Source organism: Nicotiana attenuata, chromosome 3 (genome assembly GCF_001879085.1).
Source record: "Nicotiana attenuata strain UT chromosome 3, NIATTr2, whole genome shotgun sequence".
NCBI lineage: Eukaryota > Viridiplantae > Streptophyta > Magnoliopsida > Solanales > Solanaceae > Nicotiana > Nicotiana attenuata.
In genome coordinates, this window is record NC_031991.1 from 34,541,763 (window position 1) to 34,562,596 (window position 20,834).

General features: G+C 36.1%; 1 protein-coding gene across 3 annotated transcripts; it reads right to left on the reverse strand.

Moving 5' to 3' along the window:
• LOC109223517 (ADP-ribosylation factor GTPase-activating protein AGD3-like) lies at nucleotides 159-17,278 on the reverse strand. Of its 3 annotated transcripts, none has more exons than XM_019387866.1 (20): nucleotides 16,898-17,277; nucleotides 15,902-15,978; nucleotides 14,843-14,943; nucleotides 12,409-12,479; nucleotides 11,737-11,799; nucleotides 10,001-10,045; nucleotides 9,006-9,071; nucleotides 8,837-8,884; nucleotides 8,653-8,748; nucleotides 8,499-8,540; nucleotides 7,474-7,680; nucleotides 7,200-7,331; nucleotides 6,890-7,117; nucleotides 6,675-6,761; nucleotides 6,281-6,595; nucleotides 3,737-3,882; nucleotides 3,568-3,658; nucleotides 2,233-2,398; nucleotides 1,930-2,167; nucleotides 159-927 (listed from the first exon to the last, which is right to left on the reverse strand). In XM_019387866.1, the coding sequence occupies exons 1-20, from the start codon at nucleotides 16,955-16,957 to the stop codon at nucleotides 813-815; spliced, it is 2,394 nt and encodes a 797-aa protein (XP_019243411.1). In that variant the 5' UTR covers nucleotides 16,958-17,277; the 3' UTR covers nucleotides 159-812. The 3 variants fall into 3 exon arrangements, with proteins under 3 accessions (XP_019243411.1, XP_019243410.1, XP_019243412.1); XM_019387865.1 differs by having other exon boundaries at nucleotides 6,890-7,123; nucleotides 16,898-17,276; XM_019387867.1 differs by lacking the exon at nucleotides 159-927 and having other exon boundaries at nucleotides 1,981-2,163; nucleotides 6,890-7,123; nucleotides 16,898-17,278.

Consider the following 20,834-nt stretch of genomic DNA (forward strand, 5'->3'; position numbering starts at 1 on the left):
AAACAAGTAAATCAATAACCAAAATTTATAAACTGCGCTGAGTCACTGACTTCTTTTTCTAATTTTCTCCTTTAAACGAAGCCACTGAAATAATTGACCTCAACAAGAATGGGGAAAAAACACAAGGAATATAAAAGATAAAAAGGAATAAGAAAAAATAAATAAAAAATTTACACTATGTACGAGAACAAATATTAATAATTGATCAACATGTGAATGCCACCAGTAATATGCCAAGGCTAAACTTTGACACTTCTGCTCTTAAGAACCAGAAAGCAATTCACCTCTTTAGTTTCTTCAGCTCCTTAATGAAGCAGCTTCTACTAGTTCTAACAAAGTTCACGTAATTAGATGGCAATTGGTAAATACAGCATCTCAATCTAATTTAGTATAATGTACTATGTACAATGACTCTACTTCCTAATTTTGGAAGCTGTGTAAAGAATCAAGGAGAAGAAACTAAAGGAACAATGAACAACAGCAGCTTGAAGAATGAGCTCTGCAAATTCATATTTCATTCTGAAATTAAAGTCTTTGGAAGAAAGACATGCATGAAGCAGCAAACCAACTATTCGTTGTAACTTAGCCCACTGTGTTATATTATCTTTTGGCTCCACTTCGCCAACCCAAAGAGATAAATACCCTCTTTCATTCTCTGAGGTCTGCACAAAATAAAATCTCCTTTGGCAGAATAAAGACCTGGACTGAGCAAGCTGTTTTCCGGGATAACTTAAAAGCTTCGTTGCATTGAAGACAAAGCATCGGTATGTGGGGCGTGGAAACTCTATCTTTGAGAAACCTTTGTGCTGCTGCTATCTATTTGCAACTTTCAGGTGGGCAAGAATCTCAACGTCATTGATGGCTAATTCTGAGACAAGGTTAGACGGGGTCTTGCCTTCAAGATCAGCAACATGTGGTTTGGCCCCCCTGTTCAAAAGAAATCCTATTGCTCAAACAAGATTGATCTTGAAATATAAATGATACAGATGTAGTGGATTCCACAGGACAGGATGACTTGATCATTAGTCTGATGGTTCAAACATAATCAGAACTAAGTTCATTTGATCCAAAAACATGTAAATATCCTCTCATATTTGAGCCAAGTATCATTCACCAAAAAGTTGGACGTGCAAGTCTAATGTAGTACCAAAAAGAGGCGGAAGAAAGAGAAGGGGAAGAAATGAGAAAGGGGAGAATTAAAGTAGAGCGACAAAAAAAATAGAGGTAAAAAGAATAAGAAAGAGAAGAGAGAGCATATATATCACGAGTCTAAGAGTATCCTTGGTAGGAAAGATGAAGAATATAAATTTCGATCTTTCCCCAACTTGGAACTACCCAAAGATTGTGCTATTTAGTATGTTACCCAAATAAGTCGAGCCGACCTCATATAAGTTCTGCCTAAGCGTTTAATCATATCCATCAAGAAACTAAGACATGAATATTTGAATGTCATTTACCAAGTTACCCCATTTCAGAGTGATGTTTAAACCACTAAAAGCTAAAAGAAGCAAACACATATTGAATAAAAAAGCACAAAATTTGGCATTGAGATACTTCACATGATGTATCAAGTGGAAGGTTACGGTTCTCAGTTGAAACTAATTCTCACAGAGGCAGCTTCATGAACTAAACTTAAGTTGGGATCAGAAGTCCGACCATGGACCACCCATGAGATAGGTGGAGTTACCCAATAAAGCATTCCCTTGGCATATGCGAGATATAAATATTCTGAGTGACAGCATAATAGCTGTGGACTCCCAATGACTTCAACAGATACAAATTTATAGAATGTTCTGGCACATGATATCACCTCTACCTCCATAGAAACTTTTGTGAATGTCCAGACATTGGTTTGTATAGAGAAACAAGCATACTTCATGCAGGGAAGAGAAAAAAGGACAAGCAATGAGCTTAAAAACAAAGAATTACCTCGCAAGTAACAGTTTAGCAATTGCTGTTCTTCCTCTCATAACACTATGATGCAGTGGGGTCTGACCTCGTGAATCACAAGCATTTATGTTGGCACCATGCTGCAGAAGCAGCTCCACCATGCCAATATCAGCAGTTTGGCAAGCTAGGTGAAGTAAGGAACAGCCGTCAAGAAATTCGTCAATGCAATGCTCTTCACTTTCACTTTGTGGGTTAAATGAGCTTGAACAATCACTGCCTAAAAAAAGATGTTATAATTAGGGTTTGTTGAATCTGAGAAAGTCTCTAGATTTTGAGACGTACCAGGTGATGCTTCCCCATGGACTGCATTAACATCGGCTTGGTAGACAACAATGAGACGATATACAGCTTTCTTGTCATTTGCACGGACACCTTCCCACAACTGTTCTGCAACTGAAAGGAGGTGTGTAGTGTCCCTCACCTTGTGAATGAAACGTTTTTCTGCATACTGCAATCAGAATCAGACATAGGATGCATACATTAAACCGCATTTAACCAGACAAGCTATAGAGATGTGAATTATTTACAAAGAGTTATTTCAGTAACCACATGCAGACTAGTCGCACATACTGGAAGCACCAATACTAATATATATTCACACAAAAATGGCATAGAAGGCCTCTATAAACTGTGCTGAGAGCTTGAGATGGGCAAGGCATTAAAGTGTACGAGATCACTCACATATACATAATGTCTGTATTACAGACATGTATTCCAGTGTCGGGTACGAAACAGAGTCGTACAACAAAACATTTTGAAACATAGAGGGATACAACCTCATTCAAACAAACATTTCAACTTTATTTATAATTTTGTACACGGTATATTATATACCATTAAACGATGTTGATAGTTGTAGTTAACTTCATCAATTTCATAGTCATAACATGCATGATCACCAAATCTTTAAATAACTAAGATCCTTAGATGCTCCCAAAAAAATTAAATGACGAAAAATGCCAAGATTACAAAAGAAAGAAGAGTCTCAATTTAACCTGGAATAAAAGAGTTTTCAATATATATATATATATATATATATATATTGCCTAGGACGATTTTTCTTCTTCTTTAGTCTTCAGGATGATGTCATGTTCTAACATAAAGTGCAAGCGTAGTTTTAGTAACTTTAGTGGTATCACATAAGTTATGTTTTGTGCTTGAAATAATACCAAAACTATTGCATTTTGGAATAGTTGTATACGCATTTGGTTTCTTTTGGTGTCCAATTGAAGAGTGTCCAAAAGTTCTTGAAAAAAATGTAAGAAATTAGGAGAACATATCTGAGAGAATATATTTGACATCCATATTACATAGAAGAATGTGCAATGTCCTAGACCACCGATCTGGTGTGGCTGCCATATAGCAGAAGGCCTTCACGAGCTATTCTATGAGCTTTGAGCTGGGAGATAATACCAGAGAAAGGAAACTAGACTAGCTATAAGGTCACTCTTAGGCATAACTTACGATGTCCACCAACCTGGACACATAAGGGTTTAACCATTTGGAAGCTGGTGATGCTGTCAACTTTAATAGCGAATGAGAACTACAAGACGAGCCAGCCCCTTGAAGAGATTGAAGAGGTGGCAAAGAAAATAGCTTAACTATTTGGAGAAGTACCTTTGCATGAATGAATTTCTCCTTTACTGAAATATGATCCGCATAACTGGGTTTGCCAAAGAACTGTTTGTGTTTTTCAGACTCAAAAAACCTACAGCATAAAATAGTGGACTTCTCAATTATGAACTATGTCAAAAACCATTTAATTATGCTCAATTTCAAATCTTACCGCATTGGTATTTCATCAGCCTGAAACGTTTTTCTTGCATGCAACAGTTCTTCCCAAATAGAATTCACGAACACATTACCCAGTGCCTCAAACAGCGTTATGACTGAAGGCTCCCACACTTTAACATCAAGTTTCAAAGATCTTACCTACATTCAAAGTTGAGATCGAGCTCTAAGATAACTTCAGAAAAGAAAACTTCATCTTTTGCATGATCATCTGTCAAAGCTCTTTAAACTATTATCTTTTAAGCAAGTTAAGTGCTTAACGAAGGACTAAACTACTCCCAATCTAAACAAGAAAAGGCAAAATGGACAGAGGACTGCATTGTCATTCAGCAACATGCTTTCCTTGTCTCATTTTATGGCCTTTTCCTTCGGATATGCTGCAGAAAGTTAACATAAAATGCAGTTAAGGTCTTTTTTTCTCTCCCTTTCACTTACCCTGGTTTACTGATATCATATTTCTATACATAAGTTATGCCATTTAGATCATAAGTTAATCTGCACTAAATACAACTAAGACAAAGAAACTGAAGGAATGAAATGGTCCAAACTTTCTTCTTTTGACAAGTGTAACTTTGGAGAAAATGAATGAAGGGCAGCCCGGTGCATTAAGCTCCCGCTATGCGGGGGGTCCGGGGAAGGGCCGGACCACAAGGGTCTATTGCACGCAGCCTTACCCTGCATTTCTGCAAGAGGCTGTTTCCATGGCTCGAACCTGTGACCTCTTGGTCATATGACAGCAACTATACCAGTTACGCCAAGGCTCCCCTTCTTTGGAGAAAATGAATAAGATATAAAAAGGCAGAATAGCCTAAATGACACTTATATTTGTGTCACTTTGTCATCCCGGTCCCCAAACTTAGCATTTTGCCAATTGGACACTTATACTCGCTCAAACCATGTATAATAAACGCTTATGACAGGAGGCTGTCAGTGCGTGTAATACAATCTCCTACACGTAGGATGCCACGTCATTACTAGTGCCACATAGAAAAATAAACTTTTGACTTTATCTTCATTTTTTTCCCTACCCCACCATCTCTTCTCCTTACCGCCAACAACTCTAATACTGCCATCGCCGGAAAATTTCTCCAGCCACCGGAGAATATCATTAAAATCCGGAGATCACTAAAAGATAAATAAATAAAAAAGTGTTCTTACACAAAGAATTTCACCCCACCGAGGTCTTTCCCCTTCCCAATTTTTTTCTCTTTTTCACACCCCCCCCCCCTCTCCCCACAATCAACGTATCTCTTCTTCCGCCTCTCCAATTTTCTTTTCTGTCCATCCCTTTCTCCTCTCCCTTGTCTCTTCCGTTAGCCTCAAAAACAAGAATATATGTAGCAATAGAGGAATTTTTTTTGACAAAAATAAAGTTTCAGATTTGGGGTTTTAAAACATGATGGATTTTCTGGTGGCTTGATTTAGGAGATGGGATTTTGATTTTTTACTGATTTGAAGGTTCTTGTTTACTGATTTAAAGGTTATACAGAGGATTGGGTTTTTGACATGATTTTCGGAAAGGAAGAAAGAGAGTAAAATGGAGGAGGGGTCGCTATGGATTTTCCGGTCATTTTCCAGGGATCGTTCTCGCCAATAATTTTTTTTTCTTTTTCTTTTTTAGGGTCAAGATCTGAAGGTATCATACAGAGAATTTTAGAAATGGGAGATGTGTTTGGGGGAGGGCGTAGGTTGGTGGGGGGGGGGGAGAAAGAGAAAAAAAAATAGAAATGGAGGAGTTTTGGGGAAGACGGGAAGGGGGTTAGTTTACTTGTTTAAAATTTTACTTTTTCTTTTTCATTTTATTATTTTTTTCTTCTTAGTTCAATCATTTCTTAGGCCAATTTTTTATGTTAACGCTCGTTGTACGCGTGAATTACACGCTTGTTGTCCAACTCAGCCATAATGTTGCCACATATGATCGATCAACGGTTAGAGGGGTTTAAAATATAAGTTTTGACCGAGTATAAGTGTCCAATTGGCAAAATGCTAAGTTTGGGGACCGGGATGACAAAGTGGCACAAGTATAAGTGCCATTTAGGCTATTCTGCCATATAAAAAGGTATTAAATGAAAAAATGATTATAAAATGATAACTAGGTTGGATAATCAAGTACAAGAATTTTAAACACAATAATATCGAATTTATTTAGTATTTCAACTGTCACTAAAAGCTCACTCCTCACCTATCCTTTCATGTATCTAGGTAGTTCAAAATTTTCAGCAGCAAAAAAGAGTTCCCAATCTGGAATCAAGAAATTGGGCAATTAAAGATGAGGTATATTCTTTTTCTTGATCCTTCATATCTGCAAAAGCTCTAATTTTGTTTCTTCTTTTGGAATGGTTCTCTTTCAATTTTGCCACAGAAGGAGTATACACAGACTTGTAAAAACTCTAACAGACAATTACACATGATATGCCTGATTAACTTGACACCAGGCCTTTTTATTTCCGCATGGAATGAGATAGGTTTAAGAAGGTTAAGTTTCTTATTATGCATACAGAATGAAACTTAGATGAAATATGTAACTAATTTGACTTGCCTTGGATATATGTACACCAAAGTTCCGGTGAACACCAGAACATTCAATGCATATAAGAATTCCAAGATTTAAAGAAGCCCATTCTGGTCCAGGAGCACCGCAATCAGCACATTTATCATTCCCAGGTATCCTTTTTAGTGCTTCAACTGGTTTCTCTATTTTCGTGCTGAGAATATGCACTGAACTTTTGGATGGGCGTATGAAAGATCTACCAGTAAGATCCCTCCCAGATGTGTACTCTTCCGTTGCTCTTTGATCATGATCAATGGGACTTCCTATAGAACTACTTTCGCTAGTGGGACTAGCAGAGAAATGCTGACAACCAAAAATCATATCATCAGATAACAACAACAAAGAAGGAAAGGAAGACTTATATACTTATTTTGTAGTTTACCCTTTCAGGTGTCTGGGAACTTAGCAACGAACTAATAACTCCTGTTATTTTTTCTATCCAGTCCATTTGCTCCGCTGCACTCTCTGCCTGAAGAGCCAAAAGATAATATTTTACTAAAAGGTTATTGTTAATTCGACGTCTATGTTGAAAGCCCGTTCTCTCACTACAGCCCTTGCTACTGAAAAGAATTATCAGGATGATGCCCAGGCTTATACCTGCAAAGTATAATTCTTTGTTGGTGAAATTATTCTGAAGCAAAATCTCAGATCAGACTGATCTGCATCCGCTTTTATTGTTGATGTCAGTAGGTTCACTGTGTGACGTGCAACAGTTTTTTCCTCATGTACACCTCCATGATAATGAGAAGAAAGCCAACGACTCAGCAGTCCTGATCCTGGTTCTGGGGAAGAACATCTGTGTGAAAGGAGTGGACTGCCAGAACCCTGAAACTGCATCCTCCACATTTGAACAAGCAAATATAGTAGCTAGAAGAACTATCGACATATATTTAATTCGATGACTTACAGACGGTCTGCTCAATTGTTTTCGATAGTAGTACAGCATTCCTCTGCTATCTAGAACAAAGAATCTTCTCTTCCAGTCACCTCTTAAATTAGAAGAACGCTTTGACAGGTATCCTTGTTTTATAGTTTGCACCTAAACTATTGAAATCTTAGCTAAAGAAATGAAAGGTAAATATTTCTTTTAAAAAGGAATAACTGGGTCTGGACATGGTAAGCAGTAAGAGAATGTTATCGGCTAATAGTTGTAGCAAAATGTAGGATATCGTACTACACACCTTTCCTTCAGCTGCAGACTGCATGACTGCTTCTATGAGTTTGTGAGAACTCCTGGAAAAAGGTTGTGTGACATCACCATTTGGAGACCCATTGAACGAACATCTCCTTTCTTGATCTATTTTCCTTCTGTACTCTTGCATCCTCTCATTGAGAGCTGCCTGCTCATACATGGAACTTTCTCGAGCTTTTTGTGAATAAGCCAAGACCTGTAACAGAACCACAAACCTCAAAACCTCACAAAACATATTAAAAGATGCCTTAGCATCCAATGAAAATTAGTAGTATATCACTGAAGTAAGATTCCACGACATGCTACATAAGTATACTGTAAAAGGCTAATAGCAGATGCACGGATGAATGGATCCACTTTAATACTCAGTTAGAAAGTCGTGAAAGATCTAAACACAAACTACACATGCATGCGGATTTGCCATGTATCGTGTTAAATACCTACAAAATCAAACATATAAAGTTCTCTTATCATTTTAATTTTGTTGAGAGAAAATGAAAACATATCCAGTGCTAAATCTTATAAAGAATTATCTTAACCTTCAAATTGCTCTCAGACTAAGATTCCATACTAAGGTACAATGTACAAATAAAAAGGTATAGGCTAATAGTGAGGCTTCGATCAATAAAACATGCCTATTCTAATCCTTAAGTCATCAATGATGTGTCTTCAGCATAAGATTATAATATTTCTTCATAAAAAAACCCAATATGCATGTGGCAGAATATATAGAATTTGAAATAAATATATAAAAAAAAAAGGAGATATATATGATATAGAATCAAATTTGTAACTGTAATAAAAAGAATTAGAAATGCCAAAAAAGGAATTGGAAAAGAATATTTACCAAATTGAAATTGAAAATAAAAGATTTAGTTTGATAATATCAACCCAACAATTCAATTCATGAAGGTAGACTATTATCAACATTCCCGCAAGCAAGTAGGAAGGTCTCATGGAAAAAGATGATATATTCAGAAAAAGTTGATTCATAACTAGCATCAGAACAATAACCTGGTTGATATAAGGCTCCATTTGATGCAAAAGTTCATACCCCTGTGCATCACGTAACATCTCAAGTTCAGCAATAATGTACTCCTTAATATCAACAAGCGTAAGATTTCACCATTATAAACCTGTTTCCACTCAAAAAGAAAAGGAAAAAGACCTGTTTGAAATACCGAAGATGAGTGTCCATCATACTGCCAACAGCCTCCAACAATTCATACTTCTTTTTGGCCTCAACCGCAGAAACAGCACCGACCTGAACTTATGAAATATTCCAAAAATTAAATTATATTGCTATTTACTGCATCATTATTCGATACCAACTGTCAAAGAACAGTGCACACCAGATTAAAGCGGGCTTGCTCAAAAGTCAACCTTGCATTGTAAAGTTCCTGGAATGACTCTACCAAATTAGATTTTGACCGACAATGGTTACCTATAGAAACTACCTGATCAATCAATAACATAAAAAGATAGTGTTCATGGATTTTAAGAAGAACCATTGTTTGTTACCTCCTCAATGGCTGCAGCTATATCCATCCTAGTACTTTTCCTTAGTGACAAAAACTTCTCTCGAACCTGGATGATAAAAGAATCATTTTACAGTACATCAAATTAAAGAACCACATCATGTTTGAGTTAGAATTGTTTGAACTTCTTTTCAGAGGGTTACAACTCAACAAATGAAAGATTTAAAAGACATAGAAGCAAGACGTGGAAATGCCATACTGTATTAGCTCTGTTACCAAGGGTATAAGGATCTTGTACCCATTTGGCCTCAGTTACGAGAAGTAGATATCCAGAAACTCTTTTCTTCAAATTGTAACTCTAAAAGGAATGTAGAAATTGGTCCAAATGTAGCAAATGTATATTGATGATTCATATAGCCAACCAACTTAGTTTGGTATTTAGGGGTCATCACTGTTGAACCATTCTATAAAGATTGACGTCTTACTATCCAAATCTGTTGCTTAAAATTATTTGACAAAGTAGGAATATATGTCAAAGACAAACATGAAAATCTTTTCCAACAAAGAGCAAAAGCAAAGCTAACTCAAAATGATACATCAACACACACAAACTTTGATTAAACTTCAAGAAATCAAGGTTGTCACTAGAAATACAGATAGGATTTAGGATTACTAACCAATAAGATAACAGAAAGAAGCAGCCATTGGCAAACAAGACGATATCAATTATTAGCATATTAGGTACATAACTATCTTACTTTCAAGTATCTAATACTAGTAATTCCCGCTTTTTCACTTGGTATTTTATCAAACCCTGCCTTCCCTACCTTTTGAAAATGGTATTTTGAAGTTCTAGTTGAGTCTGGCAATTCAAAAGAGAAAGCACAAAAAAGATAGAGAATAATTAGGTGCAATATCAACAGGGAGTCACTCCATTACAAGTGTGTGTCTTTTTCAATTTGAATGGGTAATTATCCAAGAATCTGCAGCTCAACACACGACAGATAAAATATTTTACTAATGAAACATAGTATCCACCTGATCATAAGCAACATTAGCTTTGTCAAAACGCTTCCGAGCTTCCTGAAAGTAACGAAAATTCACATAATATCAAAGGCATGTATAAAGAGCTTTAAGATATACTACGAGTGGTAGAACTTCAAAAATAGTAACAAGAGAGATATGTACATATATTTGGATAATTCCAGGTGTAAGGTTGGATGGACCATTGGGTGGACCATATTGAGTTTTGAGAGGTCAGATATGGGTTAAGTATTGAACAGGTCAAAAACTAAACAACCTAAGTCATTAAGTATAAATAAGGTGTTTCATTAACCAAAAGTTATGTAATATCTCTAGTGAAATGGAAACTATCTATTTGTTGAGACCAGTTGGTTGATAATCTTTGTAAATCTGTTAAAGCAACCCCGAAAAGCTAAGAACATTCTAGAGTTCCAACTAGTTGTCTAGAAAGAATAATGGACATTAAACTCTAGAAACACAAACGCAAAATAAAGCACTGCCTTTTTCTAAATTTTTGATAACCAAAAAAATTAATTTTAGTTTTCTAATTTTAACTCATTAGTTCTTTTTCTATTGCTCCAATTTATTTCTTTCATTTTTCTTTTTCTAGGTATCAATTTGAAAAATTTTCAAAACAAAATCCGATGAGCATCAGGGGTAATCTTTTGAAAATAAAGATTTAAACATTTAGGGACTAAATTACAAATACTACAATCACACACACAATAAATTCATTTCTCAATCTATGAAAGAAAATATCCGCACCTTGTAAAGAATGAAGCTCTAGTAGCTACCGGATTGAAAGCAAAAGGGCTTTCTACTTTGATCAGGTAAGCTTTTCTATTCCTAAAGTGTTTGCTCTTACTATCAAGACTCAGAATGTGTAATACTAGTACCCAAAAAGCTAAAAGCGAATTTTATCTTTTCCAAATTTAGTTTATGGCTTGAAGCCTGATAGAAACTTTAGTCAGTGTTTAGACGATGTTACCTATTGGGTTTCTTGGCATGCGTACATTACTGCACCTTCCTTCGTCAACTTCTACAAAATCGAGCCAGCCCCTTTAGTTGCTTTTACACCCACATTTTCCACCCACTCCGATTTCTGCTTCTCTCGATTAACTCGAATAAACCAGCTTCTCCATCACTTAAATTTATTAACTCAAAAATTTGAACCCAGCTAAGAAGTAATAGCTGGAAGAGCTTGCCAATGGTTTGATTTGCATTTGGTTAAGCCTGGTGGAAGCTTTAGCCAATGTTTAGCCTATTGGATTTCTATGCACGAGTATCGTATGCCAGTGATCATTCATTGTGTCATTAGAAGCTCAGCCTATCATAACGACTCCAGTTTTGTTACTTACCCAACCAACCAACCAACCATTGGTCAGGTCACGACAACGGAGTTTAAAACACCATCCCCATATATGCCTATATTCAAAGCTTATTTTGAAGATAATCCTAACTCTATTCTTTTCCTTCTCTCATTTCCTTGTAACACAAGAAAAATAGAACATATAAAATTGTGATCAACCATACGCTTGATGCTTCCTTCTATCCGCATCCAGGAAGATGCAAAATATATTTTTATCTAATAAGGAAAGGTACTTACACAAACGGCCAATGTGCAATGAAAACATCCTAGTGCATGTGCTTCATAAGTAATAGGTCATTTGAAGTACCCAAAAGACTAGATTTCCTAGATCTGCACAAACTTGCTCTACATAAAGGATTACAAGTGAGAGTAGTGAGTGTACCTTTACATCTTGAAGATCAATGGTTGCCAAATGCAGTAATCGATCATTTAATACATGCTCTACCTACGAAAGACACAGAAAAGATGTCAGCCAAACGAAATCAACAACGCAGGGATATTTCAAGGGCCACACAATAAATTACAAGTTGAAATGGAAAAAAAAAAGTAAATTAGACCTAAAGTCTAGAAGAGGAATAGTACTACTAAAATCAAGTTGGCATGAGAAAGTTTTAACACATCAGATGTGCCAAGATATCATTAAATAAATAGAAGTATCTCCTCTCTAACAGCTTAAGCGGTAGTTAAACATGGTAACAGTTCAAGCAAAGGTCCTGAGTTCAAGCCTCACAACCATGCATTAACAAAAAAAAGTATCTCCAGATGCTTGACACAAGAAAAAGAATCAGAGCTCACATGTGAGAGGGTGTTAAAATAATCATTTAAATAAAAGTGTCCTCTCTCTAATAGCTCAAAACTTTTACATGAGGTGGTCACATTATCTACAATATGATTCTACAATTTTACCAAACAATTCATTGACCAATACTAGGTTATGGATTATATCCATGCAAATGTAACGACTCTCAACCACATAAATAATTTGATAAACAACATAATGGTTGAAGTGCAGATTTATGTTTGGTAGGGTCGGGGGTGGGGGGAGAGCTGCTACCTGTGATCGAAGAACTTCTTTGTACGTTCCAATTTCTCTCAGAGCGATAGCAAATTTGGCCATATCAGAGCCTGCGAATGCAACTTGCAATTATCAGTATAACTGGGGAAGTAAGACTTTGTCTTGATTCTTTGTCAAAAATAAGTGCTGCTTTATGTGGAAATGAAAAAAGAAGATAGTTGTAAATGAATGCATTTGAACTAAATAAGCGCAGCTGAATATGCCAATCTTAGCCATTGACCTTCTAACGTTTAGCAATTTTTTAGGATAAAGGGCCTAATTTTTTAAGGTAAAGTATTTTATTTGTGATAGTACTAAGGAGGTAGTTCAAAAGTACAAACGATGCGGCCAAGTTCACTGCAGATTACAGCATTTTGGATAAAGGTCCTTTTGGTTATCACTTCTAAGTTTTTTTTTTTTTTTTGATGAAGTTGGTTATCACTTCTAAGTTTAAAAGGTTCATAACTGAATTTAAAGATTTGAGGCTCTTTTAGACCTCAAATCTAGAAATATCATGTACTTATTTGTAGGCTTTGCTTCTCTTTGTAATATACATTCTTTTGTGCAAAGGAGTCTCCTAGCATACCGTAGCTCTAACGCTTGTGCAATCACCATTTAGGAGATGTTACTTTTCTAAAGCATCTACGATGTGAAGAGTTGAGCATGTTCGATAAACTTAGGATATGAGGTGATAAGCATAAGGTACCCCTCCTTCGGGTTTTTTTCTGGATATTAATGTATGTAACAGTTATGGGTAACTGCCTAATCCTCACCCACCCCCCACCCCCAACCCGTCACCACAAGGCACATTCTATTATAGAGAAAGATTTAAAAGTACAAAACTTAGAGCATAAATTGCAAGGAACACATAAGAAGTGCTAGTTAAAGCTACTACTGTTAACCCTCCTCTGTTGTATAATAGAAGCATGGTAAAATGATATCAAATTTTTGTATCAAAGGTAACAACCTACAAATTTTTTAAAGGTAATCAAATTGGACTGTTCCTGAGAACAGAAGCCCTGAATTAACTAAAACCACTTAATTTTCAAGTGAAAAAAATCATTGTAAGCCTATCTTATCAGCTTACACTTACAGTAATAACTTTGCAACCAAAACACGTTATCCATCATGATGAGATCAGATGGATAATACAGTGCTCAATTTTGAAAACATTTTACAGTTGTCTACGTAGAAAGTAGAAACTAGTCACACGTAAGCCTATAAGCTACAAGCCCAGAACTTAACAAAGATAAATGGACACAAGAAAAGGGAAAAGGACTTAAGAATCTTAAATCAGATTCATACTATACAGAAATCATTGTACCCCTCACCGTTGCAACCAACAATGACAACATTTTATGACATAAACTGCTTTGTAGGACTTACGACTCCATTTATCCACCAAGAAAACAAGGAAGCAAGAGGCCCTCAGGGGTTTGGTCCAGTGGTAAGAGCGCAACGCGTGATGTGTGGTATAGGCCCACGTCACAGGTTCGACTCCCGCTGCAGACCAAAGCCAGGTATTTAAGTGGAGAAAGGTAGATGGTGGGCCCATTATCCACCAAGTTTTACCATGCACCGCTATTCCTCGGAGATTTCGCGGTTATCAGACAACAATAAAGCAAGAGTTGTTGGTCATGTTAATCTGTGAAATCATTTCGTTATCTAAACAGGAAATCCCTTCACCTGAATTATCTAAGTAGGCAGCCCATGATTCACCAATCCCCTATCAAATAACAAATTGGGATTGATCATACTGGAAATAACAGTCTTCTGGAACACTCTTGATCAAAAACAGTCTTCTGGAACCCTAACTTTAGCATCCAAAATATTACCCTTATTTTTCAAGGTAGTGGCATTTTTGCTTCTAAACTAAACTTTACTTAGTAAACATGTAATTTCAATAATCTTTTAACTGTTAGAATGTTTATGTTAAACCTTTCAAAATAACAGTAACTTAAGAATTGTCATCTTTTTTATTAATGTTGCTTAAAATTGTTGCCATTTTCTTGGCATGTTGTAATGACAATGATCTAACAAAGTCTATTTTCAGCAAATTACATCTTCGGTTAGGTAGTTAACTGTAAACTGATTGACATTCCACAAACAGAAGTGATGTGTGTATTATGTGCCTTTGATTATGTTACCAGAAAATGTTCCACTATTGCATTATTCTCAGGAATGTGTAACAAGACTACATCATAGAAGTTTCACATTTATTTCAAACAGTTTCAATTCCTAGACTTCTTATGTATTTTAGCCTCTTTGGTACTACGAGAAGTCACACAGCACCAGATATTTGATGATCATGATATGGATCATATGCTAGTATGTGGCTCTAAGATGAGGCCTTAACATCAGTTGGAGAAGAGGAAAAAAGAACAGAACGCTTAAATAGCAGACAATCTGAAAAGGTAAAGAGAGAATGGGAAACCTCCAAATGCAACAGAAATGGGATCATGACGCCCTCCTCCAAAGGTTTCAAGTGAACTGGCAAAAGCAATGTCTCTATCGTATGCCTCTCCAAGCCCTTCTCTGTAAATAGTAAACAAGAAAGAATGAACTCATAGCAACTGATACTAGTGCATATTAGGTTTACCATGGAAATAAAATCTATACAAAACTACTTGAGATACTGACTTTATTTTTGTTCTTCAGTAACATCCTTGAAATGAAGCTTGTACAAATATTAGACTGCTTGCATAAGCACAAGCATATAAATGGTGCAACTTACCTTTATGGTTAATAGGTAGAAGATACTGATATTTTTTACTACATTATAACAGACAGTTCAAAGGTAAATGTAGAAAGATAAAGTCAGAACTCAGAAAGAGAACTCCAAAAATACTACGAGCATAACTTAAATGAACCATAGGGGCAAAGCAGAACCTCCAGATGTATAGTAGATTACCCTTTGCTGTCATTTCAGACCCAATGCTGAAAGAGAAAGCAGGAAAGAAATACACAAACTAGAATATGACCATGATATCCCTTGCAGAAAAAATTGAATGTAAATAGGTGGAAAATATTTGAATGTGAATCAATTTCACAAACAAGCCATCATTGTGAAACACTGTCAAATAAATTCATTTATGCAACTAATACAAAAGCTGATGTAGCCTAGAAGATAGAAAATCCGCTACATGAATTTAAATGAGTGGTTCCAGAAATAAAGAATCAGCTGAAGGAACTAATTAAGGTTTTAAGAAGGAAGTATATTGTGAGAGGATGCTTTAGTTAGAGCTTAGATTACGGCTTGCAAGTACAGAGTTCAAACGGGCAACTGCAATATTGTCAGTGGAGCTGAATTCCCTGTGTATTACAAGGTAACAGCCCAGTTTGTTGCTGTGCTTTGTTATTCAGTTCCTTATTACCAGTGAACAGCTATACAGCCTTCTCACCTCCAATTTTACATGAGAATACTTGCTAACAGACTGCCCTGTGCAATATTACATACGACAATAAGTTGATAGAGCAAGATGAAGAAACTTACGTGTACTTTCGACTTCCTTTATAAAACTTTAGACATTTATCCCTCAAAGTCTCAGCACTTTCCTCCATTGATTGGATCTGTTCCACCAGAAACAAAATTTAGCTACCCCCACTCATGGTAAAAGAACATCAACAAAAAGATGACCAAATTTTACTGAGCATGTGGACATCTAGTGTTGCATGAATACCACTCACATTGTATATATCATAACGAATACCTACGTGATCCTAAGACACAGTAGCCAGATTATATGTCAGTTGACTGTTGGCAATTTTCTTTTTGATCTTATGATAAGGTTAACTGTTGGCATATCATTATCAAATAGATCTATAGAATCATCCAAAAAAAAATCAATCAATAAGTAACTGTCGTTCTCAACATACTATGTTTCGCTTTTAAGACCGTAAAACTTAGAAAAGTGAAAGTGTCTACATATAATATAAGCGTCAATATATTAAGTAATATTGTACAGAAACCTCAAATAGTCAAAATTGATTACAATCCTTCATATGCATCATACAATATCTAAACCAATAATAGGCTCTCCTGTTTTTTAAGCTGATAACATTCAAATAGATTCCGGTGAGCAAAGATTTCAAGCTTATGGGTTCGGGATTTTAATTGTTTTAAGTTACTGAGTTCTAAAATAATAATTTATACATATCCAATGAATTTCTTAACACAAATACATGGTTCGCACGCCGAACCCGCACTCGACTCTCTACCTCCGCCCCTGCTGGCAGTGAGTAATTGGATCAGTGGGTGCAACAATACAGGAGTTGTACACTTGTATGATTTTTCATCAACTGATCAACGTGGGCCTACAGTCTAAGTATACACCACCAAAGATTGCAACTGAATATCAAATGCATTACCAAGTGATCATTCAAAATCCATAACTAAAGAAAGAAAGGGGAAAAAAAATAAAAACATATATGAGAAAATTCCAGTTACAGGACTGAAATAAACAAGAATACCAAAATTTAAACCTTTTACCTGTTGACGAAACATGGGCGAATCGTCAAGCCTGGCGAATAACATCTTCCCTTCTTGCATATTTATTTATTCAAAACCAGCATTAATTTCTAGAACCACATTCAAATCACCCAAAAGAAAAACTCTAATAATCGAAAATAGTAGATGATTCTTGAAAAGAGAATGTGTGATTAAGATAAAAAGAAAAAGAAAATAGAGAAGATGAAAATAGTAAGTGGGTTTAATGCTTAGAAGGAGAAAAAATGAGAGCGAAAATGGAGGAAACAAATATTGCTGGACAAATGGGGACCATCCTGCGATATTTAATGCCTGTCACTAAATTTGTCTACTCAATTTAACTGTTATATTGGGCGCCATGCTTTACACCTTCCATTCTTGGTTGCCGACCACTATTCTCTTTTTATATTAAACGTAACAAACTAAAGTACCTGTTAATGTTTTTCTATTTTGGAGTAAACTACCTGGATTTAATGGAATATCAATTTCGTGCCACTTCCTTGTGTTTGCCAATTTTCTCTTCTTCTTTTCTATGGGGCCAGATTATATTACTTTTTGTTAAAATATGACTATATAGTGGAAATAAGCATTGTTTTATTTAGGGGACATTTAAACAGCTGGAAACGGCTGGAGTTTGTAAAGAAATAATTTGAGAAGTATTATAATTTAAGAGCTACTCATTCTAAAACAAATCCCTTTTTTACTGAAAATTTATGAATCACTTTTAATTTTTTTTTTTACCAGGCTAGACATAATTAAAAATGAAGTTATCCGGGACAAGGTAGGCGTGACCTCTATGAAGGACAAGATGCGGGAGGCAAGACTAAGATGGTTCGGACATGTGAAGAGGAGATGCACAGATGTACCGGCGAGGATGTGTGAGAGGTTGGTCTTGGAGGTCCAATGGAGAGGTAAAGTCAGACCGAAGAAGTATCGGAGATATGTCATTAGGAAAGATATAGCGCTGCTCCAGCTTACTAAGGACATGACCATGGATATGAAGATGTGGAGGTTGAGAATTAGGGTAGAGGGTTAGGAAGTCGAGCTTTGTCTTTGTTTTGTTACAATAGATTTAGTACACCACTTAGGCCTCATTTGTTTTTTTTTAAGATTAAGACGTCTGAATCTGAATATCAAGATGTATATTAAGATTAAGACATGTGAATATGAATATACATCTGAATATTAAGATCTGTATTAAGATCTGAATACTAAATGATTAAGACTGTTTGATTTTTAACATCTGAATGAATAAAACTTATCTTTATTTGAAAATTAATGAACCTAAAATTCAAATAAAATACTAATTAGTCTAATATTCTATGATAGCTCCTGATGGTGATGGCTAACAGTAGTGCTTGTGAAAGCCGACTAGAGGCGGCGGTTGGTGGTAGTTTTGGTTGATGGTGGTGGTTCACGATAGTAACTAGTGGTAATTGGTAGTGGTGGCTATTATGGTCGAGGTTGGTGGTGGTGGTGGGTGGTGATAGTTAGTATTGGCGGGTGGTAGTGATAGTCAGTAATGGCGGGTGGTGGTGTTAGTTGTGATTGAGCAAGATGGTGGTGGGTGGTGGTAGTTTATAATGATGGACAGTGCCGTCTATGATTGTTGATGGTGATGGGGTGATTAGTTGTGGTAGTTGAGATGGATGAATGTTGGTTGTGGTTGAAAATGATGGTGGTGGGAGTGGTGAGGATGGTGGGTGTTTGTAGTCGGTAATGGCGGCTATGATTGAGGATGGTGGTGGTGGTGATGGTTGAGTATGGTGGTGACATGATAGTAGGTGATAATGGTAGGCGGTGGCGGAAGTCAATAATGAATGTGGATGATAACATCTTAATGGAATTAAGTTTCTGTTATAGATCTCAATCATACAGACCTATTCAGACCCATTAAGTGGTTGTGAAGTAAAAAAAAATACACCTAATGATTAAGATCTGAATAATTAAGATTCAGATTCTAAAAACAAACGCACTTAATGTCGGAGATCTGAATGATTAAGATTCAGACCTCCATTAAGTGCAAACAAATGAGGCCTTAGTGTCTTTATGTATTTTTCCTTTCTGGACTTCTGTTATTACTTGTAGTTGCCTTCGCTTCGGTTTTAGTTTTACTAACTAGTGATAGTTGTGTGCTTTTGCTTGATTTTTCGATTGGTTTGCATGTCATTGGCCCTTCCCTTTATATTCCCCGAGCCGAGGATCTACCGGAAACAACCTCTCTGCCTTTTAAAAGTAGGAGTTAGGTTTGCGTATACACTATCCTCCCCAGAACTCACTTGTGGGAATACACTGGGTTTATTTTTGTTGTACTTTTTAAATATTTTAGTTGTCTAAAAAATATTTTTTGTATAATAAATTGTGACTTGTTATAAATTTAGTATAGTTTCTAAATACAGTCAAACCTCTCTATAACAGCATGGTTTGTTCCGAATATTTTTGGATGTTATAGCAAAGTGCGTTGTTATAGAGAACATATATTATAACATAACATAAGAATTGGTTCCGGAAAAGCTTGGCTTTCATAGTTAAGTGTTGTAATATAGGTTGTTGTTATATAGAAGTCTGACTGTATATAAACTATATTTTGGAAAAAATAGAAAATGATATTCCATTCACATAAATTAATGGCGAAATGGCTTCCTGGCCACTTAAACTTGCATGGCTTTTGAAAGCCGATACACCAACTTACAAGTTTCCTATTTGAACACTCCAACTTGATGCAACAAAAACTAATAAACACATTTGACCGTTGACTATGCCTATGTGGAAGCGGCCCAGCTGACATGGCTAAATTGTATGCATATCACGCTACAAAGGCGCGTGGACAGTTATTATTTTTATTAAAAAAGAAAAAAAAAAAGAAAAAAGAGACCTTTCTCCTTCCCTTCTATTTTCCCCTCATGCTGTCTGACGAAGCATGTGTTATTTGATTAGGGTATTAAGTACTATCATAGGAGAATTGAGGAACTCCATCTTTCAATATTGATGTTTTCTTATTACTGAAACAAAGAAAGGATTAGAAATGTTGGACTTGATACCTCATGCTGTTCCCGTGTTCCGAGCATTGAACAACTAGAGGCTTTGACCTTTGGAACTGATGTCAGGACACTTTTTCGATCATCAGGTGCTTCCGTGCTTGAAAAAGCAACTAGCTTTGGAGAACTTAGTTTGCTTAATCCTATTTTGGTTCATTGTAGAAACTCGGGTAAGCCTTTCTATGCGATTTTACACCGCATTGATGTTGGGTTAGTAATAGATTTGGAGGCTGTGGGTTAGTAATTGATGTTGGGTTAGTAATTGATGTCCCTGTAACTACAGCTGGAGCATTAAAATCTTATAAGCTAGCTGCTACCAATTAGATTGGGTGGAAAAAGGGCTGATTATTGCTGCATTTTTCAGTGATTTTGGGGACAATTTTAGAGTTATTTTTGACTAATTTTGGGTGATGTTTTTGGGAGATGAAGTGTTGCCTTTTGAAGCATTTTGGAAAATAAATGGGTTCTTGATTCCCATTGAAATTGACAACATTTTCACTTAATTATTCTTGTTCAACTCTACAGCCAAAAGAGGTTTTTGATTTTCACTAAAGTTGGCATTTTTATTGATGAATGAGCTCTAAAATGCACAACTGCAGAGTTAAAAATGGATTCTTGATTTGGTTTTTTTATGAATGAGCACTACAAAGCTCAACTGCAGAGTAAAAATGGAGTCTTGATTTTGGATTTCCACTGATAGAGAGAGAAAGGTAAACAACAATGGTAAAAGGGTTGGGTGTCTGACGTGTAATGTTTTAACTGGCTCAGTGTTGACTGGGCGGACACGTTAGCAGAAGTGTGATACACGCGCGGATGGTCAAGGGTCCAACGTGTTTATTAGTCAAGGGTATCACTAGTTTGAGTGTTCAAATGGAAAACTTATAAGTTGGTGTATCGGCTTT

Bases quoted from the DNA above. Each gene is read 5' to 3' on its own strand.
- LOC109223517 (XM_019387865.1), bottom strand. From the start codon at position 16,957: ATGCAAGAAGGGAAGATGTTATTCGCCAGGCTTGACGATTCGCCCATG. The intron at 7,332-7,473 runs GTGTGTAGTACG...TCAATAGTTTAG, and splicing joins AGTCTGCAGCTGAAGGAAAG to GTGCAAACTATAAAACAAGG. The intron at 2,168-2,232 runs GTACGTCTCAAA...ATCTTTTTTTAG, and splicing joins CCATGGGGAAGCATCACCTG to GCAGTGATTGTTCAAGCTCA.